The 19,818-nt window shown below is 56.5% G+C and overlaps 3 protein-coding genes across 3 annotated transcripts in view; 1 reads left to right on the forward strand and 2 right to left on the reverse strand.

Annotated features, from left to right (window-relative positions):
* LOC144950726 (solute carrier family 12 member 1-like) overlaps window positions 1-1,402 on the reverse strand; it is a 66,000-nt gene extending 64,598 nt beyond the window's left edge. Inside the window, 1 exon segment of the mRNA XM_078880799.1 lies at window positions 87-1,402. Coding sequence (XP_078736925.1) covers window positions 87-659 — 573 coding nt within the window. The 5' untranslated portion in view covers window positions 660-1,402.
* A 4,900-nt stretch (window positions 1,403-6,302) lies between these two features.
* LOC144950750 (zinc finger CCHC domain-containing protein 9-like) lies at window positions 6,303-16,526 on the forward strand. Its single transcript, XM_078880823.1, has 6 exons — window positions 6,303-6,423; window positions 10,195-10,523; window positions 13,957-14,098; window positions 14,331-14,423; window positions 15,902-15,967; window positions 16,245-16,526. The coding sequence occupies exons 2-6, from the start codon at window positions 10,221-10,223 to the stop codon at window positions 16,385-16,387; spliced, it is 747 nt and encodes a 248-aa protein (XP_078736949.1). The 5' UTR covers window positions 6,303-6,423; window positions 10,195-10,220; the 3' UTR covers window positions 16,388-16,526.
* Window positions 16,527-16,563: 37 nt separating this feature from the next.
* The window catches only part of LOC144950751 (SHC-transforming protein 1-like), a 34,831-nt gene continuing 31,576 nt past the window's right edge, over window positions 16,564-19,818 (reverse strand). The window contains 1 exon segment of the mRNA XM_078880824.1: window positions 16,564-19,470. Coding sequence (XP_078736950.1) covers window positions 19,342-19,470 — 129 coding nt within the window. The 3' untranslated portion in view covers window positions 16,564-19,341.

Here is a 19,818-nt window from a genome sequence, read left to right on the forward strand (position 1 = left end):
AACTCTCCCGTGCCCCCCCCCACTCCAACTCTCCTGTGCCCCCCCCAACCCTCGTTATGACCCCCCCCCCGCCCCCCAATCCGCACCTTGTCCATCTCGTTGTGCAGCTCGGCCAGGGTGGGCCTCAGCATCTGCTCGCCCACGAGGCTCGCCGCGTTCGCGTAGAACTCGATGTTGGGCACCGCGTCCAGCGTGTTGTGCCCGAAGGTGCGCAGGTAGTACGTGTTGGAGTGGGAGTCGTGGGCGTGGGGCCCCCCCCCCAGCGACGAGTCGCCCCCCTCGCTGCGCACCGTGTCCCCGTTCTGCCCCCCACCACCCAACAGCAGCTGGTGGTGGTGCTGGTGCGGTGGGGGGGGGCCCGGCTGCTGCTGCTGAAGGTGACGGCGTCCGCCGCCGCCGTCCACGAAGTTGACGTGGTGAGGAGGCCCCCCCCCTCTGGGGGGCCCCCCCCCGGGCACCGAGCGACCCTCCTCGGGCCCCCGCTGCTGCTGCTGCTGCTCGGGGTAGCCGGGGGGGTCGTCGGGGCCCGGCCCCGAGGGGCCCCCCCCGCGGTGACGGAGCTCCGCGCCAGACGAGGACGAGGGGGAGGAGGCGGCGATGCCGGCAGCCTCGCAGACGACGTCCACGTGGAAGCGGCCCGCGCTGCCGGACTTCTCCATGGAGAGCGGGGAGAGAGGACGAGGGGAGCGAGGGAGCGGGGGGAGACCCGGGGGAGATGGGGGAGCGAGGAGATGTGGGAGCGAGGGGTGAGCGGGGAGAGCGAGGAGATGGGGGAGCGAGGAGATGGGGGAGCGAGGGGTGAGCGGGGAGAGCGAGGAGATGGGGGAGCGAGGAGATGGGGGAGCGAGGGGTGAGCGGGGAGAGCGAGGAGATGGGTGAGCGAGGAGATGGGTGAGCGAGGAGATGGGTGAGCGAGGAGATGGGTGAGCGAGATGGGTGAGCGATGTTGTGGAGGAGCGTTGCGAGTATCGCGCAGAGAGACAGGGAGAGAGTCAAGGGGCCGATACGGGGGGGAGTTAGGGGGTCAGGGGGTACCGTGGGCGATGAGAACTCGAGATTCGGGGGATCGACAGGAGAGGGGGGTCAGGAAGGGAGGCGCGGGAGAGCTACAGGGGGTGAGCTACAGGGGGTGAGGGAGAGCTACAGGGGGTGAGGGAGAGTGTTTGGAGGGGGTGGAGGAGGGGTGATGGAGTTTGTGAGCCGGGGTAGAGGAGCGATGGAGAGGGGCCGGGAAGGCGCGGGACCCCCACAAGGAGCGGCGGCGTGAGGAGGAGGACGAGGAGGAGGAGGAGGCTGGGGGACCTCGGGTTGAGGAGGTAGACGCGGGACCAGGATGGGGTGTCCCGCTTCTGGGTGAGGATGAGCGGATGAGGAAATCTCGATGTCTGGGTGATGGTGATGAGGAGGTTGATGAGGATGATGAGGAAGATGAGGAGGAGGCTGATGAGGAAGATGAGGAGGAGGTTGATGAGGATGATGAGGAAGATGAGGAGGAGGAGGAGACGACCACGGGTTGCTCCACTCTCCGAGTCGTGCGACTCTGAGGCGCGAGTCCTCGCGCCTTCTTTAATAACCTCCCCCCCCACGCGGGGGGGGGCTCACGCCACTCCCATTGGCCACGCGAGGATCACGTGCGCAGCCGCGGCCAATGAGCGCGAGGCTTAAAACTGGGGGGGGGGGGCTGTAGAAACAGGGGGGAAAGGAGGGGGGTTGGGGGGGTGTGACGTCACCGCCACTCATTCATTCATCAAACTCGACGCGCACAGCGTGGGATACACGGTACAGGAGCTCCTCGACTTACGAACAATCGACTTACGAACCGTCAGAGATACGAACAAACCTGTCCCGTACGTCCACTTGCACGTTCGGACCGAGAGTCGTAAGTTCAACCGCGCCGCGCAATAGACGGTGGTGTCATTACCCAGCATTGCCAGCATTTCTGATTTTCACGAACATTATCAACCTCCGTTATTTCTCAGAAGCGTACGAGTGGTGAAAGTGTTGATGGTGGTAGTAAGAACCAGCGGCATCTACATCTACAGGAGATTATACAACTTTTAAATCCATTCCCCGTGTTTAGCGGCCGTCCATAAATGAAATTAAGCGATTTTGGACGATTTTTGACCCTTCGTCACACGGCGTCACATAAAGTCAGACCCCCCCTCAAATATGACGTCACAAAGCTCTGCCCCCCCCCCCCCCCCAAAAAAATATAAAACATGCTTCAAATCGCTTTAAACCATTGTCATTGTGCGTATTTAATGTGGCGCTGCACTCTGATGTTGTAGAATATTTGTTTTATTAAAAAGTCTATTTAATTAAGTAGAACGTGTTGTCTATATTTATTTAAAGTTGCGAATTTTGATGTGACGTCATATTTCTCAACCCCCCCCCCCCTCGTCACACATCGTCACAAATGTCTGACCACCCCCCCCCCCCAGGTGCGTGACGTCATTTATGGACGCCCCCTTAGTGTACACGCCGTACAACGTGTTTTGGAATCGATAGCAGTAAAGTTGGACTTACGAACAAATCGACTTACGAACAGACCCCTAGAACCTAACTCGTTCGTAAGTAGAGGAGTCCCTGTACCAGAATAACGCACCTGGCACGGCACGCGACGTGGGGTCAACGCCGTTCCTCACCCAATGACCCTCGCTGGCCAACTTTCACTCAACAACATCAAGCACATCAATAACTGTTTTTGTTCTCTATCTGTAGAACTGCTCGTTGTTGTTGTTGTTGTCGTTGTTGTTGTTGTTGTGTTTTGTTGTCCTTCCCCCGCACCTCCAATTCGCGCGTTTGGCTACGTACAGTGCAGAAAGAAGTTCGTCATACAGCTATAATGCGACATCAACATCATCCTCAAAATGAACAATACGTCATCGTCACACGAGTGAGCCAGCTGTGTGGCTGGATGTAGGCGATGGGACTATGTCGAGAGGTCGGCTGTGCGTAGCTAGAGTAGAGGCGCATTTATCAGGGACGTGCGGTCAGGGGAGGCAGGGGAGGCAGAGCCTCACCTGTCATGAAAATAGCTGTTACTAAAAGTAAAAAAAAGAACAATCAAATCAAATAAATATTAAGATTTTTCTACTGATTTGTGTCATAAATGTCATTTCTGCACGATTCCAATAATTTCTATTGTCAAAATCGCCAAATTTGCGGAGCTCCGCTGCAAATACAGGGAGAGACGAGAGGTGAGGCAGCGACGAGCTCAGCCTCCCCTCTGATTGCGCAACCCCTCAGTAACTGGATGGAGCGCGGGCAATAAGCGCGCGCCTGTTACTATCTCAGTATGTCACCAATGTAATGTCTGTAGACCCCTTCATTTCATGTCCTCGTCTTCCATACTCCAGGTAACTTATTTCACGTATGTGTATAAAGCTATTTCGGTTCGCTTGTCTCGTCATGAAACTGCAATGAAAAAGCACCAGGGGAGGCAGCGATCACATCTGCCTCACTGAGGGGGACGTGTCTAACACGCCCCCTTCAGTGAGGACACGCCCTCCTCCGTGAGGCCACGCCCCCCTCAGTGTGTGAATCTGGCTCTGACACTAGTCAGTGCTTCCCCAGCCATTGACCTCACCGCACGTCACTGGTGTGTATGTATATTGCCCAGTGTTTTGCCCAGTGAGAGGATACATATAGATATGTATCGGCCTGTGTTGTGCCCAGTGTTAGAATAAATAAGTAGCCCTCGACACGACGTGTCTCGGAAGCCGCTCATGACACATACTGACATATATTTGCTACATATATACATACATATATTACTGATAGGAACCTCCTGGTTACACCAGTCCACAGGGGATTATTGTGTCCATCCGTCCGTCCGTCGTGCATCCAAAAATGGGAGGGGTGGGGCTGGGTGGAGAGGGGAGGATGGGGAGGGGCTGGGTGGGGAGGGTGGGGAGGGGCTGTGTGGGGAGGGGAGGGTGGGGAGGGTGGGGAGGGGCTGGGTGGGGAGGGTGGGGCTGGGTGGGGGGTGGGAGGGGTAGGGCTGGGTGGGGAGGGGCTATCACCCCGTGGTGCCCTTATAAAACTCAACGTTTAACCTACTCACGCCGGCTTGTGCCCGCCCTCACAGTCGGCCATATTTGCGGAATACACCACGCCGCCGTTGACCCTGCAGGCCATTGACCGAGCAACCCAACGTTCCTACCAGCTCCCTCCGCAGGAATGTGTTTGCTACATATATACATATATGTGAGCAGCACGTGTATTTAAAGCAGTGGTTCTTACCCTTTACTGTGCATTGCGCAACCTGCACCCCTTTGGCTCTCGGAAAGGTCATCTCGTACCCCCAGGGAGTGCGTGCAGCTCAGGTGAAGAACTGCTTTCAAGTAATAGAGGAATGTTACGTGCATTGATTGTGTGCATTCGCTGTGCACACATGAGGTGTGCACATCGGGTGTGTACATGTGTTGTGTACATCTGTTGTGCGCATCTGATGTGTAGACATTTGGTGTGTACATCTGGCGTGTACCGGACGTATGTTGTGCATGTGCGTTGTGTGTATCTGTTGTGTGCCGTACATCTGTTTTGGAATGTTGCGTGTGGACATTCGCAGACCTTTTGCATCCCACTGGGATGTTTGCACACAGCGTTGGTGTACGGTGGGTTTTCTGCAATATTTTGCTGTCTTTTCATGGATTTTCTGTTTGCACTTAGTCACATATTCACTTTAAGATGTTTTTTGTTCGTGTTTTTTGTTTGTTGCGGTTGCACCCGATTCGAGAGCCGAATGGCTCACAGGGTTATACCTAATAAATGAACTTGAACTTGAACTTTCGATTTCAAGCTTTCGTGACTGCAGGGATTCATCTTCTTGGTTCTTTCGGTAAAGTCACGTAGAAGGGAAGCAATAAAATAATAAAAATGAAACATAATAAAATTATTTTTATTATGTTTTATTTGTATTATTTTATAAAACATAATAAAATTATTTTTATTATGTTTTATTTTTATTATTTTATTACTTCCCTTCTACGTGACTTTACCGAAAGAACCAAGAAGTTGAACTTGAACTCTTTCCCCGCGTGCTAATGACATACTAGACTGTGGCTGGCTGGTGGTGCCATGCTGAAGGGCCTTAGGAAACAAATATACTGTATAGTGGAAAATTGGCGACGTTTCGTGCAATCGCCCTCCTAATTCCCACGAAACGTCGTACTACTCAAATTGTCATTGTTGTGGATTTGCTCTCCAACACGCCGGTGGGCTGAATGAGTATCTACTTGGCGTGTTGTTTGCGAGACAAATCCCTGACTAAGTGTCTGTGTCGGGTGGTGGAGGGTTACGACACATTTCTACTTAGGGGCCGCCCATAAATTTTGGACGATTCATGACTCCCCCCCTCGTCACACGGCGTCACAAAAAGTCAGACCCCCCCCTTAAATATGACGTCACAAAGCTCTGCCCCCCCCCCCAAATAAAACATGCTTCAAATCGCTTTAAACTATTGTCATTGCAGTGCGTATTTAATGTGGCGCTGCACTCTGATGTTGTAGGAGAAAACATTTATTAAAAAGTCTAATTAAGTAGACGTCACGCACCTAGAGGGGGGGGGGGGGTCAGACATTTGTGACGATGCGTGACGAGGGGGGGGGTTTGAGAAATGTGACGTCACATCAAAATGCGCAACTTTAAATAAATATAGACAACACGTTCTACTTAATTAAATATACTTTTTAATCAATGTTTTCTCCTACAACATCAGAGTGCAGCGCCACATTAAATACGCACTACAATGACAATAGTTTAAAGCGATTTGAAGCATGTTTTATTTTTGGGGGGGGGGGGGGCAGAGTTTGTGACGTCATATTTGAGGGGGGGTCTGACTTTTTGTGACGCCGTGTGACGAATGGGGGGGAGGTCAAAAATCGTCCAAAATTGCGTGACGTCATTTATGGACGGTCCATTATACGTAAGCACGGGGGCGGGGCTACCTGGGTAGTGGGCGTGGCCAACGGGAGGAAGTTTCCCCGCAGTCGCGTGACGCCATCCGCGCGCGCACGTCAACTCGTGATGACGTCACGCACTTCCCCTACCCAACATGGCCGCCGGTTGAGGTTCAAGCGCGAGGCCCGGGGGGGTCGTCCTGCAAGAGTCGCGGGCGGGAGAGGATGGCGGATGGGGGGGGGTGTGTGTGAGTGGTGGGAGGGTCACCCCTACCCAACATGTCCGCCACGCGAGAGGAGGGGGAGGGTCACCCCTACCCAACATGGCCGCCGCCACGCGAGTCTCATTATATACGTCACGAGGCCTCCCATCACGTCAGTTCCTCCACTGCCCACGTGTGGAGGAGAGGGCGGATAGGGGAGCGAGCGAGAGGAGAGAAGAGAGAGGAGAGATCGGAGCGAAACGTCGAGGAGTAAGAAGTAGGGAGAGAGGCCACTCGCGGCGTGAGAACACTGCGAGGTGAGAGACCCGGTGGTGGTGGTGGTGCCGTGCTGGTGGTGGTGCCGTGGTGGTGGTGGTGCGTGGTGGTGGTGGTGCCGTGGTGGTGGTGGTGGGGTGGTTGGTGGTGTTCCCTGTAGCTCTAGATTTGAAGCTTTCGTGACTGCAAGGATTCATATTCTTAGGTTGTTTCGGTAAAGTCACGTAGGTGAACAATTAAAATTAATAAAATAAAAATAAACGTCGTGATTTTACTTTTATAAATTTAAATTTTTTACCTACGTGACTTTACCGAAAAAACCTACGAATATTCCCTGTAGCTTTGGTGGTTGTGGTTTTGCCGCCCTGTGGGTGTATGAGGCCTCGTGGTTCGTGGTGGTTGTGTGCGGGTGGAAGTTCCAACCGGTATGGGGCTTCAAAGCGGGACGATGATCGATGCCCACCCAGGCTGCGTTCAAGGAATGGCAGAGGTCGCAAACGCGTTTTGATTCCTTACCCGTACCCGGCCGCACCAGGGTCGCAAATGTGTACCCGTACCCTACCCGTGCCCTACCCGTGCCCTACCCGAAATGAGTGACAAACGGTTACTCACCAGTGACTCACGGCTACTCGTACCCGGCCGGGTACGAGTAGCCGGGTATCGGGTAGGGTACGGGTATCGGGTACCCGGTTGCGACCTCTGAGGAATGGCCCCCTGTTGGTCAACGATCTTGTTCTGTGCATGACAATCGGCATGTTCTGTTTACGTGACGAACCTTACTAATTAGCTGTATAAGGTGGTGGCGGGTTTAACGACACATACGCGATCTAAGGGGCCGTCCATAAATGACGTCACGCACCTAGGGGGGGGAGAAATGTGACGTCACATCAAAAAGCGCAACTTTAAATAAATATAGACAACACGTTCTAATTAATTAAATAGACTTTTTAATAAATGTTTTCTCTTACAACATCAGAGTGCAGCGCCACATTAAATACGCACTACAATGACAATAGTTTAAAGCGATTTGAAGCATGTTTTATTTTGGGGGGGTCAAAAATCGCCCAAAATCGCGTGACGTCATTTATGGACGGCCCCTATCCCCAAAACACCTTTATTGTGGATTATATTGGTCGCGAAAGCCGACTTAGTAGGTGTTAAACTGGTAATAGCTGGCGTTGGAGTTGTTGAAGTTTTCGTGACTGCAAGGGCCCATACTCTTTGTGTGTTTTTTGTGACTTTACCGAAAAAACCAAAGAGTTGGAGTTGTTGATAATTGATAATAGTTTTTTTACCCTTTAATCTGGCAACAAAACTGCCACCTTTTTTACGAGGAGTCAAGTTTGCATAGACCACAATACCCGCAGTCATAATGCAAACAAAAAACATAACTCTGATAATGTATCTTCTTGGTTCTTTCGGTAAAGTCACGTAGAAGGGAAGTAATAAAATAATAAAAATAAAACAATAAAATAATTATCACGACGTTTCGGCCACAACGCAATCAGCCGTCGTGAGAATTATTTTATTATGTTTTATTTTTATTATTTTATTATTTCCCTTCTACGTGACTTTACCGAAAGAACCAAGAAGATGAATCCCTGCAGTCACGAAAGCTTTAAATCGAAATTTGATAATGTATGCAAAGGTGTCAATTTTGTTGCCAGATTAAAGGGTAAAAAAACAATTATCATGTTTTTTTTACTGGCAAATGAGGTACCAATGGTGTAAATTCTTACCCCGAGCTCTCATACTCTGATGGTGCATTGTCTTTGAGTTGTGCGCCTTTTGGCGTCATCTGGTCCAACCCATGTGAGACTAAGGAAAGCTGTCTCGGGTGTGGACCAATCAACTACAAGGACAGTGCATACATTATCAGAGTTATGTTTTTTCTTTGCATTCCGACTGCAGGTATTGTGGTCAATGCAAACATGACTCCTCGTAAAAAATGTGTCAGTTTTTGTTGCCAGATTAAAGGGTAAAAAAACAATTATCATGTTTTTTTTACTGGCAAATGAGGTACCAATGGTGTGAGTTGGAGTTGTTGTTGCTGATCCGTGACCGCGCTACGAAGAGATGGGGCCTCCTCGCCATCAGCCCCACAAACACCAAGGGCCTCGCCTCGTCGTTTTCCCTCCCTCCACTTCCCGTGAGCGATGACGCAGCTTGTTGAGAGGGTGCTGCAGAAGAAGGCTGAACGATTTGGGGGAAATATCTAGTTGCGATTTTACCGACAGATTTTGCGATTTGATTTGCGATTACATTTTTTAAAGTCGAGCTTCAGTTCCATATTCACTGTGTAATAGATTTTAAAACGTGTGATGGAGCATTACTACATGATACTGTACCATCAAAATATTAACTGCTCGAAATATTCTAATGCAAGGATGAGAACTTAAATGATATGAATTGCTTCCAACATGTATTTATAAAAATGTTTTAATTGAAGTAGAACAATCAAACATAAAACAATTGTTAAGTTAAATAAATAAAGTTCTAATAACAAATAAAACAATTCCAATAAGAAAGTAACAGGACTTTTGAAATCGCCAAAAATCGCAGCCTTTGCGATTTGCTAATCGCATTGTTTCAAATTTTTATTTGAAATCGATTCATCGTTCAGCCCTACTGCTGCAGCAGTGTGGGCAGTGTGCTCACGACCCAGATCCGGTTTGGCAGCAGGAGGTCTCTCATCAGCTTCGTAACGCTGTGTGGAAGCTAAGTTTGGCTTGTCGCTCCGTGTGGTTTGTCGCTCCGTGTGAAGCTTCGGGTCTTCCCAGTCACGGTTATGGCTCCTCATTCTTGTGAAAACGTGGAGCCCTCTCAAAGAACATCTGCGCCGGTTATAAACATTCAGACAGGCCTGCCTACAAACCAATCCTGGGTTTAACCGGGCTGGTTTGTGTGAGCAGCTCACAGATCATTGAAAGATCTGGACAGTCCCATCAAGTGAGCTCCTCCGGCAGGCGAGGCTGCGTTGGCTTGGTCACGTAGCCCGCATGCCCAGCCACCGCATGCCCAAGCAGCTTCTGTTTTGGCCGGATCGAGAGGGCTAAATGGGCACCGCACAGGCAGGAGAAGAGATGGAGTGATGTGGTACAGGAGGATGTGCAGCTGAGTGGACTTGCCGATGACCGGCACCAGCGGTGTCAAGATCGGCCTCCGTGGAGGAGGCTCGTGAAGGACGCTACTGGGCAGTTGGAGGCAGTCGCCCTCCAGCAACAACGGAGGGCGGAGGAGCGACACTCACAACAACGAGCGGAGCGCCGGGCGGATAAAACGCAGAAAGGTGGCACAGTGCGAGCACAGCTGGTGGTGAATCTGCCGGTCATCTCCATCAGTCAACCCATTGCACCACCAGGGTCAGTTCCGTGACCGCCTGCCAGAGGGCCTTTGACACCTCACGGCACAATCACCGGTGTGACTTCACCACTTAGTGGCTAACAGCGGTTGTGTTAACACCGTGGTGGTGGTGGTTTTCGTCCTGTAGGTGGTGGTTGTGGTGGGTTTATGAAGCCCGTGGTGGTGGTTGTTCGTTGTGGTGGTTGTGGTGGGTGTATGAACCATGTGGTGGTGTATCTTCTTGGTTCTTTCGGTAAAATCACGTAGAAGGGAAACGTCGTGAGAATTATTTTATTATTTTTATTTTTATTATTACTTCCCTTCGATGTGACTTTACCGAAAGAACCAAGAAGATGAATCCCTGCAGTCACGAAAGCTTTAAATCGAAATCATGTGGTGGTGGTTGTCGCCCTGTAGGTGGTGGTTGTGGTGGGTGTATGAACCATGTGGTGGTTGTTGTCGCCCTGTAGGTGGTGTCGGAGGAGCGGGGGGGGCCATGACGCGCTGGGCGCGCGCTAACAACGCGCACAGGAAGCGGCCGGGAGACGCCACTCCGTGGGAGGTGCAGCAGCAGGAACAGAACCAGGAGACGCGGGAACAGAACCAGGAGACGCGGAAAAAGGCAAAGAAGGCAAAGTACGAGGACCCGGACGTGAACGGGTTCCTGGCGGCGCAGCGCGCGGCAAGGGCGGGGGGAGCGGGCGACGGCGCCGGGGTGGACGCCGCCACCGCGGGGAAGAGGGAGCGGCGGCGCGAGGAGCGGAGACTGCGGAGGCAGCACAAGAAGCTGGGGAACATGGTGGGCCACGGCGGGGGTGGGGGGGGGGGGTCCCAGGGTGCGGCCACGGTGGGGGGGGGGGGTCCCAGGGGGCGAGGGTGTGGCGCGAAGTGAGAGTGCGGTGGTGGCGCGGGTTCTCATCCGGTGTGTGAGTGAGTGAGTGCGTGAGTGAGTGTGTGAGTGCGTGAGTGAGTGAGTGTGTGAGTGAGTGAGTGCGTGCGTGAGTGAGTGAGTGAGTGCGTGAGTGCGTGAGTGAGTGCGTGCGTGAGTGAGTGAGTGAGTGCGTGAGTGCGTGAGTGAGTGCGTGAGTGCGTGAGTGAGTGCGTGAGTGCGTGAGTGCGTGAGTGCGTGAGTGAGTGACTGAGTGTGACTGAGTGTGTGAGTGAGTGTGTGAGTGAGTGCGTGAGTGCGTGAGTGAGTGCGTGAGTGAGTGCGTGCGTGAGTGCGTGCGTGAGATAGTGAGTGAGTGAGTGCGTGAGTGTGTGCGTGAGTGTGTGCGCGAGTGAGTGAGTGCGTGAGTGAGTGCGTGAGTGAGTGCGTGAGTGCGTGAGTGCGTGCGTGAGTGCGTGCTTGAGTGCGTGAGTGAGTGAGTGAGTGCGTGACTGAGTGAGTGAGTGTGTGAGTGAGTGAGTGTGTGAGTGAGTGAGTGAGTGTGTGAGTGAGTGAGTGAGTGTGTGAGTGAGTGAGTGAGTGCGTGAGTGAGTGCGTGAGTGCGTGCTTGAGTGCGTGACTGAGTGAGTGAGTGAGTGTGTGAGTGAGTGAGTGTGTGAGTGAGTGAGTGAGTGTGTGAGTGAGTGCGTGAGTGAGTGCGTGAGTGCGTGAGAGTGTGTGCGTGAGTGCGTGAGTGAGTGCGTGAGTGCGTGAGTGCGTGAGTGCGTGAGTGAGTGCGTGAGTGCGTGAGTGCGTGCGTGAGTGCGTGAGTGAGTGTGTGAGTGAGTGCGTGAGTGAGTGCGTGCGTGCGTGCGTGCGTGAGTGCGTGAGTGAGTGCGTGAGTGAGTGCGTGAGTGAGTGACTGAGTGAGTGACTGAGTGAGTGACTGAGTGAGTGACTGAGTGAGTGCGTGAGTGAGTGCGTGAGTGAGTGCGTGAGTGAGTGTGAGTGAGTGTGTGAGTGAGTGAGTGAGTGTGTGAGTGAGTGTGTGAGTGAGTGCGTGAGTGAGTGCGTGAGTGAGTGCGTGAGTGTGTGAGTGAGTGTGTGGGTGAGTGACTGAGTAAGTGTATGAGTGAGTGCGTGAGTGCGTGAGTGAGTGCGTGAGTGCGTGAGTGAGTGACTGAGTGTGTGAGTGAGTGCGTGAGTGAGTGCGTGAGTGAGTGCGTGCGTGAGTGCGTGAGTGCGTGCGTGAGTGAGTGCGTGAGTGTGTGCGTGAGTGAGTGAGTGAGTGCGTGAGTGCGTGCGTGAGTGAGTGCGTGAGTGCGTGCGTGAGTGCGTGCTTGAGTGCGTGAGTGAGTGCGTGAGTGAGTGCGTGACTGAGTGAGTGAGTGTGTGAGTGAGTGAGTGAGTGTGTGAGTGAGTGTGTGTGTGAGTGAGTGAGTGTGTGAGTGAGTGAGTGTGTGAGTGAGTGTGTGAGTGAGTGCGTGAGTGCGTGAGTGTGTGAGTGTGTGAGTGTGTGAGTGAGTGCGTGAGTGAGTGAGAGTGTGTGCGTGAGTGCGTGAGTGAGTGCGTGAGTGAGTGCGTGAGTGAGTGCGTGAGTGAGTGCGTGAGTGCGTGAGTGAGTGAGTGCGTGAGTGAGTGAGTGCGTGAGTGAGTGAGTGCGTGAGTGAGTGTGTGAGTGCGTGAGTGCGTGCGTGCGTGCGTGCGTGAGTGCGTGAGTGAGTGAGTGACTGAGTGAGTGCGTGAGTGAGTGCGTGAGTGCGTGAGTGAGAGTGAGTGCGTGAGTGAGTGCGTGAGTGAGTGCGTGAGTGCGTGAGTGAGTGCGTGAGTGCGTGAGTGAGTGCGTGAGTGAGTGCGTGAGTGTGTGAGTGAGTGTGTGGGTGAGTGCGTGGGTGAGTGCGTGGGTGAGTGCGTGAGTGTGCGTGAGTGTGTGAGTGAGTGCGTGAGTGAGTGCGTGAGTGAGTGCGTGGGTGAGTGCGTGAGTGTGCGTGAGTGCGTGAGTGAGTGAGTGAGTGCGTGCGTGAGTGAGTGCGTGCGTGCGTGAGTGCGTGCGTGAGTGCGTGAGTGAGTGTGTGGGTGAGTGCGTGGGTGAGTGCGTGGGTGAGTGCGTGAGTGTGCGTGAGTGTGTGAGTGAGTGCGTGAGTGAGTGCGTGAGTGAGTGCGTGAGTGAGTGCGTGAGTGAGTGCGTGAGTGAGTGAGTGCGTGAGTTAGTGCGTGAGTGAGTGCGTGCGTGCGTGCGTGCGTGAGTGCGTGAGTGCGTGAGTGCGTGAGTGAGTGCGTGAGTGCGTGCGTGAGTGAGTGAGTGCGTGCGTGAGTGAGTGCGTGCGTGCGTGAGTGAGTGCGTGAGTGAGTGAGTGAGTGCGTGCGTGCGTGAGTGAGTGCGTGCGTGCGTGAGTGCGTGCGTGAGTGCGTGAGTGAGTGAGTGAGTGAGTGCGTGAGTGAGTGCGTGCGTGCGTGAGTGAGTGCGTGCGTGCGTGAGTGCGTGCGTGAGTGCGTGAGTGAGTGAGTGAGTGAGTGCGTGAGTGCGTGAGTGAGTGAGTGAGTGAGTGCGTGAGTGCGTGAGTGCGTGAGTGAGTGAGTGAGTGCGTGAGTGAGTGCGTGAGTGCGTGAGTGAGTGAGTGAGTGAGTGCGTGAGTGCGTGAGTGAGTGAGTGCGTGAGTGCGTGAGTGCGTGAGTGAGTGAGTGAGTGCGTGAGTGCGTGAGTGAGTGAGTGAGTGCGTGAGTGAGTGAGTGCGTGAGTGAGTGCGTGAGTGAGTGCGTGAGTGAGTGAGTGCGTGAGTGAGTGAGTGCGTGAGTGAGTGAGTGCGTGAGTGAGTGAGTGCGTGCGTGAGTGAGTGAGTGCGTGAGTGAGTGCGTGAGTGAGTGAGTGCGTGAGTGCGTGAGTGCGTGAGTGAGTGCGTGAGTGAGTGCGTGAGTGAGTGCGTGAGTGAGTGCGTGAGTCCGTGAGTGAGTGAGTGCGTGAGTGAGTGAGTGCGTGAGTGAGTGCGTGAGTGAGTGCGTGAGTGCGTGAGTGCGTGAGTGCGTGAGTGCGTGAGTGAGTGCGTGAGTGAGTGCGTGAGTGAGTGCGTGAGTGAGTGAGTGCGTGAGTGCGTGAGTGCGTGAGTGCGTGAGTGAGTGAGTGCGTGAGTGAGTGAGTGAGTGCGTGAGTGAGTGAGTGAGTGCGTGAGTGAGTGAGTGAGTCCGTGAGTGTGTGAGTGAGTGCGTGCGTGAGTGCGTGAGTGAGTGCGTGAGTGCGGCGTCGGCAAGAGTGTGGTTCTGGTGAGAGCGCGGTGAGAATGCGTTGCGGTTGAGGACGTGATTAAAAGTGCGTTGTGGTTGAGGACGTGGTTGAGAGTCGGTGTGCGCATGGTGTGCGGTGCCCCAGGTGTGTTTCCAGTGCCGGGAGCCAGGCCACGGCGTGGCCGACTGCCCACGCGACCCCGAGTCCGGTGCCGGCATTTGCTTCCGCTGCGGCTCCACGGAGCACGAGCTGGGGGCCTGCAGAGCTCGGATAGACGCCCTCGCCGGTACTCGCCACGCTCGCCACCCACTCTCGCGCCAATCGCACCGACCACTCACCGACCGCTCACCGACCACTCACCGACCGCACTCGCCCACGCCAGGCACCCACCAACCCGCACGAACCACCCACTCGCAACCCACCGCGCACACTCGGCACACACCACTCTCGAACCACCACACTCGCTGTTGTGTCGAGTGACGGGCGAGTGACGGGCGAGTGTTGCGGTGTGCGCACAGGGGAGCTGCCCTTCGCCAAGTGTTTCATCTGCGGAGAGATGGGTCACCTCTCTCGCTCATGCCCGGACAACCCCAGGGGCCTCTACGCAACGGGTGAGGCCCTGACCACACCGCTCACCACACCGCTCACCACTCCGCTCACCCCACCGCTCACCACTCCGCTCACCCCACCGCTCACCACTCCGCTCACCACACCGCTCACCCCACCGCTCACCCCACCGCTCACCCCACCGCTCACCCCACCGCTCACCACACCGCTCACCCCACCGCTCACCACTCCGCTCACCACACCGCTCACCCCACCGCTCACCACTCCGCTCACCACACCGCTCACCCCACCGCTCACCACTCCGCTCACCACACCGCTCACCCCACCGCTCACCACACCGCTCACCACTCCGCTCACCACACCGCTCACCACACCGCTCACCCCACCGCTCACCACTCCGCTCACCACACCGCTCACCCCACCGCTCACCACTCCGCTCACCACACCGCTCACCCCACCGCTCACCACACCGCTCACCACTCCGCTCACCACTCCGCTCACCACACCGCTCACCCCACCGCTCACCACACCGCTCACCCCACCGCTCACCACTCCGCTCACCACACCGCTCACCCCACCGCTCACCCCACCGCTCACCACACCGCTCACCCCACCGCTCACCACTCCGCTCACCACACCGCTCACCACACCGCTCACCGCACCGCTCACCACACCGCTCACCACACCGCTCACCACACCGCTCACCACACCGCTCACCACTCCGCTCACCACACCGCTCACCACTCCGCTCACCACACCGCTCACCACACCGCTCACCGCTCCGCTCACCGCTCCGCTCACCGCTCCGCTCACCAACACTACATTCGGCCGCCATGCACGTCGACACCATGCTCACCACCACCTCCGCTCACTGCCAGGACTGCCACTTCACCATTCCACAACCACACTCGCCATCACCACTCCCCAACACAACCATTACCACCGCCCCACCTGCTCGCCGCGACCCCACCCGCTCACCGTGACCCCACGACCCCCCCGCTCACCGTGACCCCACGACCCCACCCGCTCACCCTGACCCCATGACCCCACTCGCTCACCGTGACCCCACGACCCCACCCGCTCACCCTGACCCCGCGACCCCACCTGCTCACCACGACCCCACCCGCTCACCGTGACCCCATGACCCCACCCGCTCACCGTGACCCCACCCGCTCACCCTGACCCCGTGACCCCACCTGCTCACCACGACCCCACCCACTCACCCTGACCCCACGACCCCACCCGCTCACCGTGACCCCATGACCCCACCCGCTCACCCTGACCCCACGACCCCACCCGCTCACCCTGACCCCGCGACCCCACCCGCTCACGTGACCCCACGACCCCACCCGCTCACCGTGACCCCGCCCGCTCACCGTGACCCCACGACCCCACCCGCTCACCCTGACCCCGCGACCCCACCTGCTCACCACGACCCCACCCGCTCACCCTGACCCCACGACCCCACCCGCTCACCGTGACCCCACGACCCCACCCGCTCACCGTGACCCCGTGTCTGTAGGCGGTGGCTGCCGGGAGTGCGGTTCTGTGGAGCACTTCCACAAGGACTGCCCCCTGGCGAAGCGCGGTGAGTGAAGCCGGAGCCACCTCCCCCCCGTGTTTGTGTCTCCTTGCGCCACCACCTCCTCCACTCGTCTCCTCGTGACGGCCGTGCGTCCACCTCTTCCACCGTTTCTATCTCCACCCCCCCCCCTGTCTGGCACCACCGTCTCTACCCGTTCCATCGTCCGTCTCCTCCACCATCCCAACAACGTCCACCTCCACCACCGTCTCTGTCCCTTTTGTCGATCTCCGTGTCACCCGCCGCCCCCAGGTCGGTCACATCTCCGTGCCTCCGCGTGCAGGTGGCGCCGCGTCGGCGCTGACGCTCACCGTGTGGGAGGGGGGCGGCAGCGCCGACGCCGACCCGGCCCTGGAGGCCGAAGCTGCGGCCGCGGCCGCCAAAGCCCCTCGGGCCGTCAGGGCCCCCCGTGTCGTCACCTTCTAGCGAGCCGTCGGCCGGCGCGGACAACGACGCAGAGAACAGCGCAGCGGGCGACGACGCAGCAGGCAACAACGCAGCAGACAACGACGCAGGCCACTCGAAAGCTTCCAGAAAATACATTTAATAAATAAACAGGAGGTTACAAAGAGAGGAGGCGGCGGGGGGAGGAGGCGGCGTGGGGGGGGGGGCGGCGGCAACGTTAGGTTTGCGAGCGAGTGGGGGGCACCATGGGTTTGGCAGAGCCCCCCCCTCCCCGCAGGCCGTGCGTCCTGGGGGGGTGACGGGGGGGACGCGGCGGGTGCGAGTTGGCGGCGAGTCCGCACGGTCTCCTTATTGACATGCGCGCGCCGCGGTCCATTACTAGCGAGCGGGAGCAGGGGGGCACTTGCTGCCCCCCTCGTAACCCCCGAATCTGCGGCCGTCTCACCACAGGGGTTCCCAAACGCACCCCGCTCAAGACCCCCCCCCCCGCCACCCACCGAGTAGCCAGAGTTCCATGCCCAGTGAGGCGCTGTGGGTGATCGGCGGCGTGGGTGATCGGCTGCGTGGGTGATCGGCGGCGTGGGTGATCGGCGCCGTGGGTGATCGGCTGCGTGGGTGATCGGCTGCGTGGGTGATCGGCTGCGTGGGTGATCGGCGCCGTGGGTGATCGGCGGTGGTGCCTGCTGGTGACGTGTGGAGGATGCACGCGCGCCAACTCCCCAACCCTTGTCCAATAACAGCGAACCCCCCCCCCCTCCCCATTGTGAACATCACCCCGAGCACCGCGCGTGTCAGAGGAAGCGGCCCTGTTTGTGAAGGTTGTTAGGGTGGGTGCGCGCTTGGGCAGGAACAGATGCAGAGACATGGACAAACCCCCGTGTAGCCTCAACAGAATGTTGGAGGAAGTGCCGTTAGCCGGCACCGATGAAGGCTGGCACGCTACTCCAGGGGATGGGTGCCCATGCCCGACCGCCTTTGTCTCCCCAGTAGTGATGATTTTTACACACCGCACCAGGTGTTCATTTGAGGCTTAGTCGACCTAGGGGAGGACCAGGAACGGTTCAGATAACCGTCGCGGGTGTTGGCCGTGAGCGGGGACCGAACACTGGGTGGCCACACACATATTGTGACACGTATGTGGCCAACACCACGCCCGGCCGCCTTTGTCTCCCTAGCGGCGATGTTTTTTACGCACTGCACCAGGTACTCATTTGAGGCTGAGTCGATCTAGGCGAGGCCCAGGTCCGGATCAGATAATCGTCCCTGATGTTGGCCGTGAGCGGGAATCGAATTCGGGTCGCCAAGTTTGTCGCGCAGCGCGCTAACCGCTGCACCACCGCTCCCCACAGATATACACGCTCATGCAGTTGGGCAGATGCCTGCCCTGGTAGCCCCACTTGGCTTTGTTGCTCTGCAGGAGATCAGCGGAAGGGAGGGATCATGAATTCTCTCTCGCCTGCAAAGCATCCCCCACCATTCTCGACAGCCGTGTTGCTTTAGTTGTGTGGAGATGCAGCGGAGTTGGAGAGTTTGAGCACGTGGCGCAGGGGAGGTTGCGAAGCACTGCGGTTAACACACCAAACCACACCACACCAACCATACCAGCAGCAGCAGCAGCAGCACAACCACGTGCATGGAGTAATCTCGTTCACTTTGTCAGTAACGAGAGATGTATTGTCATTAATTTAAAAATAAAAAAACATGTACTTTCACTGTTCCCGCGACCCTCTGCCCGTGATAATCTCCCGCGACCCCCACGGTTTGGGAACCGCTGCAACTCTGTTAGAGGCCTTCAGAGACCCACGGAAACCCACGTGTTTCACTCCCAAAGGACTTGCAAAAGCCGCGTGGCACACACACCACACCCCCCCTGGCGTCTCCTGAAGGCTGGGAACGCTTGTGCTCAATCTGGGGTGATGGTTTAGACGATGCGCGTGACGGTGCACGGTTAAAGAGTCACACGCGTGTATTTACATGGTCGCGTGTGTAGTTAGTGTCACTTGTATATACAGCCTCGCACACGCGTGTGTGTGTAGCAGTAACAGCATTACATGTGCGTGTGTGTAGCAGTTAGTGTCATGTGTGTGGCAGTTTCAGCGACACGTACGTGTGTGCAGTAGTAGCCACAGCCTCGCACAACACGTGTGTGTGTGCGAGTCTTAACATGTGTAATTGTGGCGACAGCACGACACACGTGCGTGTGTAGTCGCATGTCAACGTCGTTAAACACGTCACGTAAGAGGTAGTCGCGTGTGACCAATCCTTACACTCGTGTGGAGTCCGCGTATCAGCGTGGCAGTCAGATGTGTGAGTGGCCGTCACTCGTATGACAGCGGTGGTCACGTGTGACTAATTGTTACACGTGTGTGTGTGTAATTGTGTGAGTGATGGTCACGTGAGTGTGCTAGTCAGTCACGTGAGTGTGCTGGTCACGTGTGAGTGATGGTCACGTGTGAGTGCTGGTCACATGAGTGTGCTGGTCACGTGTGAGTGATGGTCACGTGTGAGTGCTGGTCACGTGTGAGTGATGGTCACGTGAGTGCACTAATCAGTCACGTGAGTGTGCTGGTCACGTGTGAGTGATGGTCACGTGAGAGTGATGGTGATGGTCACATGAGTGTGCTAGTCAGTCAATTGTGAGTGATGGTGATGGTCACGTGAGTGCTGGTCACGTGTGTGCTGGTCACGTGTGACTGCGCTGGTCACGTGAGTGTGCTGGTCACGTGTGAGTGCTGGTCACGTGTGTGCTGGTCACGCGAGTGCTGGTCACGTGTGTGACTGCTGGTCACGTGTGAGTGTGCTGGTCACGTGTGACTGCTGGTCACGTGACTGCTGGTCACGTGACTGCTGGTCACGCGAGTGCTGGTCACGTGTGTGACTGCTGGTCACGTGTGGGTGTGCTGGTCACGTGTGACTGCTGGTCACGTGACTGCTGGTCACGTGTGACTGCGCTGCACGGCGGGCGAGCGACACCGTCACGTCTGGCGCTCCACCGGCTGTTTCAGAGACAGCTCGCTCCCGGCTGAAATGATTGGCAGCTGGTTGTCACGGTGATAGCCAATCAGGTGGCTGACGCTGTCGAAGCGGCGGTCCTTGGTGCGCACCTGCGCTCGCACACAGCGGGGGGGGGGGGGGGTCAACAGGGGGGGTCGGAGTGGGGCGACCAGGAAGGTGAATGAGTGTTCAGGTGGGACAGCGTTCAGGTTGTTGAGCGGGCGGGAGTGTGCACATGGGAGAGCTGGTGGGGGGGGGGGGCAATAGATGAGCGTTTGTCCGGGTGAGCGTTTGTGCCGCACAAACGCTCACCCGCACAATTTGTGCGGGTGAGCGAGCGGGTGAGTGTGAGCGAGCGGGTGAGTGTGAGCGTTTGTGCGGGTGAGCGTTTGTGCAGGTGAGCGTTTGTGCGGATGAGCGTTTGTGTGGGTGAGCGTTTGTGCGGGTGAGCGAGCGGG

This window comes from Lampetra fluviatilis, chromosome 59 (assembly GCF_964198595.1).
Source record: "Lampetra fluviatilis chromosome 59, kcLamFluv1.1, whole genome shotgun sequence".
NCBI lineage: Eukaryota > Metazoa > Chordata > Hyperoartia > Petromyzontiformes > Petromyzontidae > Lampetra > Lampetra fluviatilis.